At 38.3% G+C, this 14,886-nt stretch overlaps 1 protein-coding gene across 5 annotated transcripts in view; it reads right to left on the bottom strand.

Moving 5' to 3' along the window:
* The window catches only part of dip2bb (disco-interacting protein 2 homolog Bb), a 187,916-nt gene extending 182,414 nt beyond the window's left edge, over positions 1 to 5,502 (bottom strand). For all 5 annotated transcript variants that reach the window (XM_060920263.1, XM_060920260.1, XM_060920264.1 and 2 more), the window contains exon 1: positions 5,030 to 5,502. In XM_060920263.1, coding sequence (XP_060776246.1) covers positions 5,030 to 5,117 — 88 coding nt within the window. In that variant the 5' untranslated portion in view covers positions 5,118 to 5,502. The remainder of the gene's footprint in view (positions 1 to 5,029) is intronic.
* Positions 5,503 to 14,886: the final 9,384 nt, after the last annotated feature.

The following is a 14,886-nucleotide window of genomic DNA, read 5'->3' on the forward strand; positions in this document are numbered from 1 at the left end:
TGATAGTGTGTGATAGTGTTATTGTGATAGTGTGTGTGATAGTGTAATTGTGATAGTGTGTGTGATAGTGTTATTGTGATAGTGTGTGTGATAGTGTAATTGTGATAGTGTGTGATAGTGTTATTGTGATAGTGTGTGTGATAGTGTAATTGTGATAGTGTGTGTGATAGTGTGTGTGATAGTGTTATTGTGATAGTGTGTGTGATAGTGGTATTGTGATAGTGGTATTGTAATAGTGTGTGTGATAGTGTTATTGTGATAGTGGTATTGTGATAGTGTTATTGTGATAGTGTGTGTGATAGTGTGTGTGATAGTGGTATTGTGATAGTGTTATTGTGATAGTGTGTGTGATAGTGTTATTGTGACAGTGTGTGTGATAGTGTTATTGTGATAGTGTGTGTGATAGTGTTATTGTGATAGTGGTATTGTGATAGTGTTATTGTGATAGTGTGTGTGATAGTGTTATTGTGATAGTGTGTGTGATAGTGTTATTGTGATAGTGTTATTGTGATAGTGTGTGTGATAGTGTTATTGTGATAGTGTTTGTGAGTGTTATTGTGATAGTGTGTGTGATAGTGTGTGTGATAGTGTGTGTGATAGTGTTATTGTGATAGTGTGTGTGATAGTGTTAGTGATAGTGTGTGTGTGACAGTGTTATTGTGATAGTGTGTGTGATAGTGTGTGTGATAGTGTGTGTGATAGTATTATTGTGATAGTGTTATTGTAATAGTGTGTGTGATAGTGTTATTGTAATAGTGTGTGTGATAGTGTTATTGTGATAGTGTTATTATAATAGTGTGTGATAATGTTATTGTGATAGTGTGTGTGATAGTGTTATTGTGATAGTGTTATTGTGATAGTGTGTGTGATAGTGTGTGTGATAGTGTGTGTGATAGTGTGTGTGACAGTGTTATTGTGATAGTGTGTGTGACAGTGTTATTGTGATAGTGTGTGAGATAGTGTGTGTGATAGTATTATTGTGATAGTGTTATTGTAATAGTGTGTGTGATAGTGTTATTGTGATAGTGTTATTATAATAGTGTGTGATAATGTTATTGTGATAGTCTGTGTGATAGTGTTATTGTAATAGTGTGTGTGATAGTGTTATTGTGATAGTGTTATTATAATAGTGTGTGATAATGTTATTGTGATAGTGTGTGTGATAGTGTTATTGTGATAGTGTTATTGTAATAGTGTGTGTGATAGTGTTATTGTGATCGTGTTATTATAATAGTGTGTGATAGTGGTATTGTGATAGTGTGTCTGATAGTGTTATTGTGATAGTGTGTGTGATAGTGTTATTGTGATAGTGTGTGTGATAGTGTTATTGTGATAGTGTTATTGTGATAGTGTTATTGTGATAGTGTGTGTGATAGTATTATTGTGATAGTGTTATTGTAATAGTGTGTGTGATAGTGTTATTGTAATAGTGTTATTGTGATAGGGTTTGTGATAGTATTATTGTGATAGTGTGTGTGATAGTGTTATTGTAATAGTGTGTGTGATAGTGTTATTGTGATAGTGTTATTGTGATAGTGTTATTGTGATAGTGTGTGTGATAGTATTATTGTGATAGTGTTATTGTAATAGTGTGTGTGATAGTGTTATTGTAATAGTGTTATTGTGATAGGGTTTGTGATAGTATTATTGTGATAGTGTGTGTGATAGTGTTATTGTGATAGTGTGTGTGATAGTGTTATTGTGATAGTGTTATTGTGATAGTGTTATTGTGATAGTGTGTGTGATAGTATTATTGTGATAGTGTGTGTGATAGTATTATTGTGAGTGTTATTGTGATAGTGTTATTGTGATAGTGTTATTGTGATAGTGTGTGTGATAGTATTATTGTGATAGTGTGTGTGATAGTATTATTGTGAGTGTTATTGTGATAGTGTTATTGTGATAGTGTTATTGTGATAGTGTTATTGTGATAGTGTGTGATAGTATTATTGTGATAGTGTGTGTGATAGTATTATTGTGAGTGTTATTGTGATAGTGTTATTGTGATAGTGTTATTGTGATAGTGTGTGTGATAGTATTATTGTGAGTGTTATTGTGATAGTGTTATTGTGATAGTGTTATTGTGATAGTGTGTGTGATAGTGTTATTGTGATAGTGTGTGTGACAGTGTTATTGTGATAGTGTTATTGTGATAGTGTTATTGTGATAGTGTGTGTGATAGTATTATTGTGATAGTGTTATTGTAATAGTGTGTGTGATAGTGTTATTGTGATAGTGTTATTGTGATAGTGTGTGTGATAGTATTATTGTGAGTGTTATTGTGATAGTGTTATTGTGATAGTGTGTGTGATAGTGTTATTGTGATAGTGTGTGTGATAGTGTTATTGTGATAGTGTTATTGTGATAGTGTTATTGTGATAGTGTGTGTGATAGTATTATTGTGATAGTGTTATTGTAATAGTGTGTGTGATAGTGTTATTGTGATAGTGTTATTGTGATAGGGTTTGTGATAGTATTATTGTGATAGTGTGTGTGATAGTGTTATTGTGATAGTGTTATTGTGATAGGGTTTGTGATAGTGTAATTGTGATAGTGTGTGTGATAGTGTTATTGTAATAGTGTGTGTGATAGTGTTATTGTGATAGTGTTATTATAATAGTGTGTGATAGTGTTATTGTGATAGTGTTATTGTGATAGTGTGTGATAGTGTGTGTGATAGTGGTATTGTGATAGTGTGTGTGATAGTGTGTGTGATAGTGTTATTGTGATAGTGTGTGTGATAGTGCTATTGTGATAGTGTGTGTGATAGTGGTATTGTGATAGTGTGTGTGATAGTGTTATTGTGATAGTGTGTGTGATAGTGGTATTGTGATTGTGGTATTGTGATAGTGTGTGTGATAGTGTTATTGTGATAGTGTTATTGTGATAGTGTGTGCGATAGTGTTATTGTGATAGTGTGTGTGATAGTGTTATTGTGATAGTGTTATTATAATAGTTTGTGATAGTGCTATTGTGATAGTGTGTGTGATAGTGTTATTGTGATAGTGTTATTGTAATAGTGTGTGTGATAGTGGTATTGTGATAGTGTTATTGTGATAGTGTTATTGTGATAGTGTGTGTGATAGTGGTATTGTGATAGTGGTATTGTGATAGTGTGTGTGATAGTGTTATTGTAATAGTGTGTGTGATAGTGTTATTGTAATAGTGTGTGAGATAGTGTTATTATAATAGTGTGTGATAGTGTTATTGTGATAGTGTGTGATAGTGTTATTGTAATAGTGTGTGTGATAGTGTTATTGTGATAGTGTGTGATAGTGTTATTGTAATAGTGTGTGTGATAGTGTTATTATAATAGTGTGTGATAGTGTTATTGTGATAGTGTTATTGTGATAGTGTGTGTGATAGTGTTATTGTGATAGTGTGTGATAGTGTTATTGTGATAGTGTGTGATAGTGTGTGTGATAGTGTTATTGTGATAGTGTGTGTGATAGTATTATTGTGATAGTGTTATTGTAATAGTGTGTGTGATAGTGTTATTGTGATAGTGTTATTGTAATAGTGTGTGTGATAGTGTTATTGTGATAGTGTGTGTGATAGTGTTATTGTGATAGTGTGTGTGATAGTGTTATTGTGATAGTGTGTGATAGTGTTATTGTGATAGTGTTATTGTAATAGTGTGTGTGATAGTGTTATTGTGATAGTGTGTGTGATAGTGTTATTGTGATAGTGTGTGTGATAGTGTTATTGTGATAGTGTGTGATAGTGTTATTGTGATAGTGTGTGATAGTGTTATTGTGATAGTGTGTGATAGTGTTATTGTGATAGTGTGTGATAGTGTTATTGTGATAGTGTGTGTGATAGTGTTATTGTGATAGTGTGTGTGACAGTGTTATTGTGATAGTGTGTGTGATAGTGTTATTGTGATAGTGTGTGTGATAGTGTTATTGTGATAGTGTGTGTGATAGTGTTATTGTGATAGTGTGTGTGAAGGTAGAGAGTAAATGTCAGAGAGATGATTCCTGAATGTGTGATGGTGTGGATCTGAGAGTCATGTTCAACAGAACCAAGAATTAATTTATTCATCATGAGTCAGTAATGAGCACAGGGCGCAGCGAGATGTGGAAATAAACACCATCAATAAATAAATAAATAAACAAACAAACTGATCCCACGTGTGCACAGAGACAGGCCGCGCGCGTCAAAAACAAGGCCGTTTACTGAGATATATTTTTTAAAAAAACAAAAAGAGAAAACCCTGTTTCTGCAGGAGAGAGGGACAGTGATGTAAAATAAAGCAATGTAAATAAACCTGGCTGTGTGTGTGTGTGTGTGCTGGGGATGAGGAGGAGACGGTAAGGAGGTCAGTGTGACATTAATCCCGGTGTGAGGAGTCTCACTGTTACACAACCTGGAGTGTGAAAGGTGCGCAGGCTGTGTGTTCAGATGATGATGATGATGATGGTGTGTGTTCAGATGATGATGATGATGCTGTGTGTGTTCAGATGATGATGATGATGATGGTGTGTGTTCAGATGATGATGATGATGATGATGGTGTGTGTTCAGATGATGATGATGATGATGGTGTGTGTTCAGATGATGATGATGATGATGATGCTGTGTGTGTTCAGATGATGATGATGATGATGGTGTGTGTTCAGATGATGATGATGATGCTGTGTGTGTTCAGATGATGATGATGATGATGGTGTGTGTTCAGATGATGATGATGATGATGATGGTGTGTGTTCAGATGATGATGATGATGATGGTGTGTGTGTGTTCAGATGATGATGATGATGCTGTGTGTTCAGATGATGATGATGGTGTGTGTTCAGATGATGATGATGATGCTGTGTGTTCAGATGATGATGATGGTGTGTGTTCAGATGATGATGATGTTGTGTGTGTTCAGATGATGATGATGATGGTGTGTGTGTTCAGATGATGATGATGATGATGGTGTGTGTGTGTTCAGATGATGATGATGATGCTGTGTGTTCAGATGATGATGATGATGATGGTGTGTGTGTGTGTGTGTGTGTGTGTGTGTGTGTGCGAGCTCTCACCCTCAGACAGCTCCAGGTCGAGCTCAGCCAGCTGCTCCCGGACCTCCGGCGGCAGAGCGCTCACATCCACGGGCCTCTCCGCCATCATCTCTCCGGGATCAAACCGCGGCTTCCCCGGAAACCGCACCGGACAAACAATAATCCGCTTCCGGCTGCTCTCGGTAAACGGCTCAGCAGCAGCGCGACAACAGCGAGCTCCATCCGGGAAGCGGCTCCGCCATGGGGGGGGAGGAGGGGGGAGAGACCCGGGACCGGTGGGGAGGGTCACGTGACACAGTCCGGGGCTCGCGCCTGTAGTGTCGGCGCTCCCTCTGCTGCTCAGACCCCGCCTACACGCAGCCGGGTATCCATGGAAACCGAGGTTTATTTATGCGGTTGCACCGTCATTTACCCGGAAAAGAGGCTTCAGTCACTGAAAACGGCTGCTTTCGGAAACTCCGGGCGAAGTGGGGATTTGTGAAACTCCGTTTTCATGCTGCGTGTAAACAGTGGAACCGGAGTTTCCGCACTGTGATCTGACGGCCCCTCCTCCCTGGCTTTCAGATCTCTGGTTGGCTTTCTATTTGTTTGACATGTTTCTGACAGCCCTCCCTGGCTGTTTTTGAGCATTGTGTAAACGGAATTATTTTCTAGTCCGGGGAGGAGAAGATACCCGTTTTCATAAATACCCGGCTGCGTGTAAACGGAGTAACAGAGTGGAGTCCGGAGAGCCGGCAATCTGAAGGCAGATTACAGACAGGACATCAGGAACAGAGTTCCATCTTCATCATCGGGGGGACGGACCAAAACACAAACACTAAAACACCAAACACTAAAACACCAAAACACAAACACTAAAACACCAAACACTAAAACACCAAAACACAAACACTAGAACACCAAAACACAAACACTAAAACACCAAACACTAAAACACCAAAACACAAACACTAGAACACCAAAACACAAACACTAAAGCACCAAACACTAAAACACCAAAACACAAACACCAAAACACAAACACTAAAACACCAAATGCTAAAACACCAAAAACTAAAACACAAACAATAAAACACCAAAACACAAACACCAAACACTAAAACACCAAACACTAAAACACCAAAACACAAACACTAAAACACCAAACACTAAAACACCAAAACACAAACACTAAAACACCAAAACACAAACACCAAAACACAAACATTAAAACACCAAACACTAAAACACCAAAACACAAACACTAAAACACCCAAACTAAAACACCAAACACTAAAACATCAAAACACAAACACTAGAACACCAAAACACAAACACTAAAGCACCAAACACCAAAACACAAACACTAAAACACCAAACACTAAAACACCAAAACACAAACACTAAAACACCAAAACACAAACAGTAAAACACCAAACACTAAAACACCAAAACACAAACACTAAAACACCAAAACACAAACGCCAAACACTAAAACACCAAACACTAAAACACCAAAACACAAACACTAAAACACCAAACACTAAAACACCAAAACACAAACACCAAAACACAAACATTAAAACACCAAACACTAAAACACCCAAACTAAAACACCAAACACTAAAACATCAAAACACAAACACTAGAACACCAAAACACAAACACTAAAGCACCAAACACCAAAACACAAACACTAAAACACCAAAACACAAACACTAAAACACCAAAACACAAACACCAAAACACAAACACTAAAACACGCAAACTAAAACACCAAACACTAAAACATCAAAACACAAACACTAGAACACCAAAACACAAACACTAAAGCACCAAACACTAGAACACCAAAACACAAACACTAAAGCACCAAAACACAAACACTAAAACACCCAAACTAAAACACCAAACACTAAAACATCAAAACACAAACACTAAAACACCAAACACAAACACTAAAACACCAAAACACAAACACCAAAATACTAGAACACCAAAACACAAACACTAAAGCACCAAACACTAAAACACAAACACTAAAACACCAAAACACAAACACTAGAACACCAAAACACAAACACTAAAACACCAAAACACAAACACAAACACCCAAACTAAAACACCAAACACTAAAACATCAAAACACAAACACTAAAACACTAAAGTACCAAACACTAAAACACCAAAACACAAACACCAAAACACAAACACTAAAACACCAAAACACAAACACTAAAGCACCAAACACTAAAACACAAACACTAAAACACCAAAACACAAACACTAGAACACCAAAACACAAACACTAAAACACCCAAACTAAAACACCAAACACTAAAACATCAAAACACAAACACTAAAACACCAAAACACAAACACCAAAACACAAACACCAAAACACAAACATTAAAACACCAAAACACAAACACTAAAACACCCAAACTAAAACACCAAACACTAAAACATCAAAACACAAACACTAGAACACCAAAACACAAACACTAAAGCACCAAACACCAAAACACAAACACTAAAACACAAACATTAAAACACCAAACACTAAAACACCAAAACACAAACACTAAAACACCCAAACTAAAACACCAAACACTAAAACATCAAAACACAAACACTAGAACACCAAAACACAAACACTAAAGCACCAAACACCAAAACACAAACACTAAAACACAAACACTAAAACACCAAACACTAAAACACCAAAACACAAACACCAAAACACAAACACTAAAACACAAACACTAGAACACCAAAACACAAACACTAAAGCACCAAACACTAAAACACCAAAACACAGACACTACAACACCAAACACTAAAACACCAAACACTAAAACACCAAAACACAAACACTAAAACAACAAACACTAAAACACCAAAACACAAACACTAAAACACCAAAACACAAACACTAAAACATCAAAACACAAACACTAAAACGCCAAACACAAACACTAAAGCACCAAACACTAAAACACCAAAACACAGACACTACAACACCAAACACTAAAACACCAAACACTAAAACACCAAAACACAAACACTAAAGCACCAAACACTAAAACACCAAACACTAGAACACCAAAACACAAACACTAAAGCACCAAACACTAAAACACCAAACACTAGAACACCAAAACACAAACACTAAAACATCAAAACACAAACACTAAAACACCAAACACAAACACTAAAGCACCAAACACTAAAACACCAAAACACACACTACAACACCAAACACTAAAACACCAAACACTAAAACACCAAAACACAAACACTAAAACACCAAAACACAAACACTAAAGCACCAAACACTAAAACACCAAACACTAAAACACCAAAACACAAATACTAAAGCACCAAACACTAAAACACCAAAACACAAACACTAAAACACCCAAACTAAAACACCAAACACTAAAACATCAAAACACAAACACTAGAACACCAAAACACAAACACTAAAGCACCAAACACCAAAACACAAACACTAAAACACAAACACTAAAACACCAAACACTAAAACACCAAAACACAAAAACCAAAACACAAACACTAAAACACAAACACTAGAACACCAAAACACAAACACTAAAGCACCAAACACTAAAACACCAAAACACAGACACTACAACACCAAACACTAAAACACCAAACACTAAAACACCAAAACACAAACACTAAAACACCAAAACACCAAAACACAAACACTAAAGCACCAAACACTAAAACACCAAACACTAAAACACCAAAACACAAATACTAAAGCACCAAACACTAAAACACCAAAACACAAACACTAATACACCAAAACACAAACACCAAAACACATACACCAAAACACAAACACTAAAACACCAAACACTAAAACACCAAAACACAAACACTAAAACAACACAAACACTAAAACACCAAAACACGAACACTAAAACACCAAACACCAAAACACAAACACTAAAACACCAAAACACAAACACTAAAGCACCAAACACTAAAACACCAAAACACAAACACCAAAACACAAACACCAAAACACTAACATTAAAACACCAAACACTAAAACACCAAAACACAAACACTAAAACACCCAAACTAAAACACCAAACACTAAAACATCAAAACACAAACACTAGAACACCAAAACTCAAACACTAAAACACCAAAACACAAACACCAAAACACAAACACTAAAACAACAAACACTAAAACACCAAAACACAAACACTAAAACACCAAAACACAAACACTAAAACATCAAAACACAAACACTAAAACACCAAACACTAAAGCACCAAACACTAAAACACCAAAACACAGACACTACAACACCAAACACTAAAACACCAAACACTAAAACACCAAACACTAAAACACCAAAACACAAACACTAAAACACCAAAACACAAACACTAAAGCACCAAACACTAAAACACCAAACACTAAAACACCAAAACACAAATACTAAAGCACCAAACACTAAAACACCAAAACACAAACACTAATACACCAAAACACAAACACCAAAACACATACACCAAAACACAAACACTAAAACACCAAACACTAAAACACCAAAACACAAACACTAAAACAACACAAACACTAAAACACCAAAACACGAACACTAAAACACCAAACACCAAAACACAAACACTAAAACACCAAAACACAAACACTAAAGCACCAAACACTAAAACACCAAACACTAAAACACCAAAACACAAATACTAAAGCACCAAACACTAAAACACCAAAACACAAACACTAATACACCAAAACACAAACACCAAAACACATACACCAAAACACAAACACTAAAACACCAAACACTAAAACACCAAAACACAAACACTAAAACAACACAAACACTAAAGCACCAAACACTAAAACACCAAAACACAGACACTACAACACCAAACACTAAAACACCAAACACTAAAACACCAAAACACAAACACTAAAGCACCAAACACTAAAACACCAAACACTAGAACACCAAAACACAAACACTAAAGCACCAAACACTAAAACACCAAACACTAGAACACCAAAACACAAACACTAAAACATCAAAACACAAACACTAAAACACCAAACACAAACACTAAAGCACCAAACACTAAAACACCAAAACACAGACACTACAACACCAAACACTAAAACACCAAACACTAAAACACCAAAACACAAACACTAAAGCACCAAACACTAAAACACCAAACACTAGAACACCAAAACACAAACACTAAAACACCAAAACACAAACACTAAAGCACCAAACATTAAAACACTAAAACACCAAAACACTAAAACACCAAACACTAAAACACCAAAACACAAGCACTAAAATACCAAACACTAAAACACAAACACTAAAACACCAAACACTAAAACACCAAAACACAAACACTAGAACACCAAAACACAAACACTAAAGCACCAAACACAAACACCAAACACTAGAACACCAAAACACAAACACTAAAACACCAAAACACTAAAACACCAAAACACAAACACCAAAACACAAACACTAAAACACCAAAACACAAACACCAAAACACAAACACTAAAACACAAACACTAAAACACCAAACACCAAAACACAAACACTAAAACACCAAACACTAAAACACCAAACACTAAAACACCAAACACCAAAACACAAACACTAAAACACCAAAACACAAATAATAAAACACCAAAACACTAAAACACCAAAAGAAACATCAAAAACAAAGACCCAAGCAAACACCAACAATGGTCAGTTTTGTGTATGGTGCTCGGAAACTGACAAAAATGACTGAATATGAATTTTGAAGGTTATAACTGAACTATATCCCACATCTCTAAAACAGGTAAAGAAACAGAAATAAATTACATTCAAGAAAAAATATATATATTCAGTACCAATCAAAAGTTTGGACACAGAGTTTTTTCTTTATTTTATTCATTAAAAATCACTTCATGTCTTAGTCATGATGGATGTTGTTTCTCTTGATGTAATTGTTCAGTTCTTGACATGATCTGGGTTACTAAAGCTGTGGAGCACCATGAGTTGGCCAAGTGTTTAGCATGTCCACCTCTCCACCGGGAGATCGTGAATTCTCCTTGTGCTTGGGTCATACCAAAGACCATCATAAAAATGGTACCTACTGCCATCTGCCAAGGCGCTACAATACACATGTGAGTAGGGAATCAAACCCTTGCAGCTCCCAGAGGACCCCACACACACACACACACACACACACACACACTGTAACCCTAGCTATGCAATAGGCGAGAGACCAAGGGCCACTGAAACAGAGACCACCTGATGTGGCATGGGAAGAACTTTGATTTGACAGTTGTGGAACAGGGCTATTTACTGTCTTTTTATTATTTACTGTTTGATCTCAAACTCATTGAGAAGGCAATATATTTCCCCCAAATTCCACATAAAAAATATTGTCACTTAGAGCATTTAATTGCAGAAAATGACAACTGATCAAAATAACAAAAAGATGAAGTATTTTCAGACCTTGAATAATTCAAAGAAATCAAGATCACGTTCCATTTTAAACAACACAATACTAATATTTGAACTTAGGACGAGTTCAGAAATCAATATTTGGTGGAATAACTCTGACATTTAATCACAGCTTTCCTGCATCTTGCCATGCTTTGCACCAGTCTTTCACGTTGCTCTTGGGTGACTTTATGCCACTTCTGGTGCAAAAATTCAATCACCTCAACTTTGTTTGATAGCTTGTGATCATCCATCTTCCTCGTGATCACATTCCAGAGGTTTTCAGTGGGGCTCAGGTCTGGAGATTGGGCTGGCCATGACAGGGTCTTGATCATGTGGTCCTCTATCCACACCTTGATTGGCCTGGCTGTGTGGCATGGAGCATTTTCCTGCCAGAAAACCCAATCCTCAGAGTTAGGGAACATTGTCACAGCAGAAGGAAGCAAGTTTTCTTCCAGGATAACCTTGTACATGGTCTGATTCATGTGTCCTTCACAAACAAAAATTTGCACCTCAGTCTTCAATCACTGTAGAGGACTTCGTGGTCTTTTTTTGAGGAAAAGATCATGGCTATCCACAACTCCTTCACCACTCCTGCCTCCTCCTCCAACAACTCCAGCTTCCCCCCTGCTCTCTGCTTTTTCCCCCTCTTTCCACTTCTGATGTCTCCCAGCTCCTGCTCTCTCACAGTCCGACTACCTGTGTCCTTGACCTTACCCCCTCATCTCTCCTCCAGTCTATCACTCCTGACATCCTCCCATTTATCGTCTCCCTTGTAAACTCCTCCTTGTCTTCTGGATACTTTTCCTCCAGCTTCAAACGGGCCCACACCACCCCTCTGATAAAAAAAACCCACCCTAGATCTCTCTGTCATCTAGAACTACTGCCCTGTTTCTGTCGTCCCCTTCCTGTTAAAGATGCTTGAATGTGCTGTTGTTAACCAACTCTCCTCTTTTCTCTCACAGAACAATCTCCTGGATCCTCACCAGTTCGGCTTCCGAGCTGGACACTCAACCGAGACCACGCTTCTCTCTGTCAGTGAGGCATTTCATGCAGAATGTGCTGCCTCCCTCTCCTCTGTCCTGATTCTCCTTGACCTTTCTGCTGCATTTGACACTGTTGATCACCCCATCTTCCTATCATCCCTGTCAGCTCTGGGGATCTGTGGGACAGCCCTAGACTGGTTCAAGTCCTACCTCTCTGGTCACTCCTTCCAGTTTACCTGGTCTAGTACTGTATCAGCACCATACCCACTTACCACTGGTGTTCCTCAATGTTCAGTCGTTGGTCCATTTCTCTTCTTCCTCTACACCCAGTCTCTTGGCCCAATTATCTCTGCTCATGGTCTATCCTACCACTGCTATGCTGATGACACCCAACTGTTTCTCTCTTTTCCTCCTTCAGACACACAGATCTCCGGTTGCATCTCTGCTTGCCTGCATGACATCCAGAGCTGGATGGACAACCATCACCTGAAGCTCAGCTCAGGCAAGACAGAGGTCATCTACATTCCTGCTCCATCCTCTCCACTCCTGGTCATTGTCCTTTCCATAGGGGACATCTCTAGGTCTCCTTCATCCAGCGCAAAGAACCTAGGAGTTGTGTTTGACGATAGACCCTTCTCCTCAGCAAACATCACTGCAGTGACCCGGACATATAGATTCCTCCTCTATAACATCCGAAGGATCTGCCCATTCCTCACCACCTACTCTATTCAGCTCCTGGTTCAAGCACTGATCCTTTCCCACTTGGACCACTGCAACTCTCTCCTTGCTGGCCTTCCAGCTTCTGCCATCAGATCCCTGCAGCTCATCCAGAATGCTGTGGCTCGCCTGGTCTACAACCTCCCTTGTTCTTCCCATGTCACCCCTCTGCTTGCTGACCTGCACTGGCTACCTGTTGCAGCTTGCATCAAATTTAAGACATTGGTGCTAGCTTACCAGGCTCTCAAGGGATTAGGACCAGCATACCTCCAGAGTCTGATCTGTCTCTACATGCCATCCAGATCCCTACACTCTGTTACTATTGGTCGCCTGGCCCCTCCTCCTCTCTGCTCCTGCCCAGCCCACCCGAGGTTGCTATCTGTCCTGGTTCCACGTTAGTAGAATGACTTTCCGATTGAGGTCAGAACTGCCAACTCCTTGCCCACCTTCAAGTGCAGACTGAAGACTCACCTCTTCAGGCTGCACCTCTCCCCTTCTTCCCTACCCACTGTGTAACTGCATTTCGGTATAGACCAACCCAGGCTGTGTGATGTCTAGCCTGGGGTTAGCTGCTGGAGGTTTTTTTTTCTCTTTGTCAGTTCATTTGTATGGTTGCTTGGTTTCCTTGGCTGTTTGTTAAGTATTGGTATTTCAACAGAATATTACACTAAGTGTTATTCTGTCACTTGTTCAGTTGGCACTAGAACTTTCTTGTCTAGAAGTTCAGCACTTCTTGTCCCTGACTTTTCCACTTGTATGTCGCTCTGGATAAGAGCATCTGCTAAATGCCTGTAATGTAATGCAATTCCAGCCTTGCTGAAACACCCCCAGATCATCACTGAGCCACCACCACATTTCACAACAGGTGTGACACACTGTGGCTTTTGGGCCTCTCCAGGTCTCCATCTAACCATTAGATGACCACATGATGGGAAAACCTGAAAATTGGACTCATCAGAGAAGATGACCTTACTTCAGTCCTCTACGGTCCAATCCTTATGGTTTTTAGCAAACCTCAGCCTGACTTTTCTTTGTTTCTCACTGATGAAGGGCTTTTAAAAAATAGATTTGCAGGACTTCAACCCTGCCCAGAGGAGCCAGTTTCAAACTGTCCTTATTGTACACTTAACCCCAGCTGCCGTTTGCCATTCTTTTTGTTGGTCACTTGATGTCATCCTACGGTTGTTGAGTGACATTAAAAGGAGTTGATGATCATCCCGGTCAATGGAGAGTCATTTTCACCCTCTGCCAGTCTGTAACTTTGTCCCCAACATCTGCTGCTTGACCTTATGAACTGCCGTCTTTGTAATTTTGAGGATGGAAGGAACCTGATGCTCACTGTATCTCTTGGTCACTAAAGCCAGAACTGAACCCTTCTTTTTCTCACTCAAAACTTTTCTTTTTAACTCCTTTGAATAGATATTTTTGTATTCCAATTAAATTTAAGGTACGACTAGCACTGTTTTTTCCATCCAAACTGGTCCTGTTGCAAGAGGATAGTGATGACCACAGCTGTGTTTTTTATACTTTTCCTCGTTAAATAAGATTTGGTTCAGGTGACATCTAATCAGTACCTCATTAAGTAAAATGAGGTGTGCTTGTGTTGGAATTCCAGCACAGACACTGAAATAAAACGGCTGCCAGACATAGAGATGCTGATTTAA

The sequence above is a fragment of the Neoarius graeffei genome, chromosome 4 (genome assembly GCF_027579695.1).
Source record: "Neoarius graeffei isolate fNeoGra1 chromosome 4, fNeoGra1.pri, whole genome shotgun sequence".
Lineage (NCBI taxonomy): Eukaryota > Metazoa > Chordata > Actinopteri > Siluriformes > Ariidae > Neoarius > Neoarius graeffei.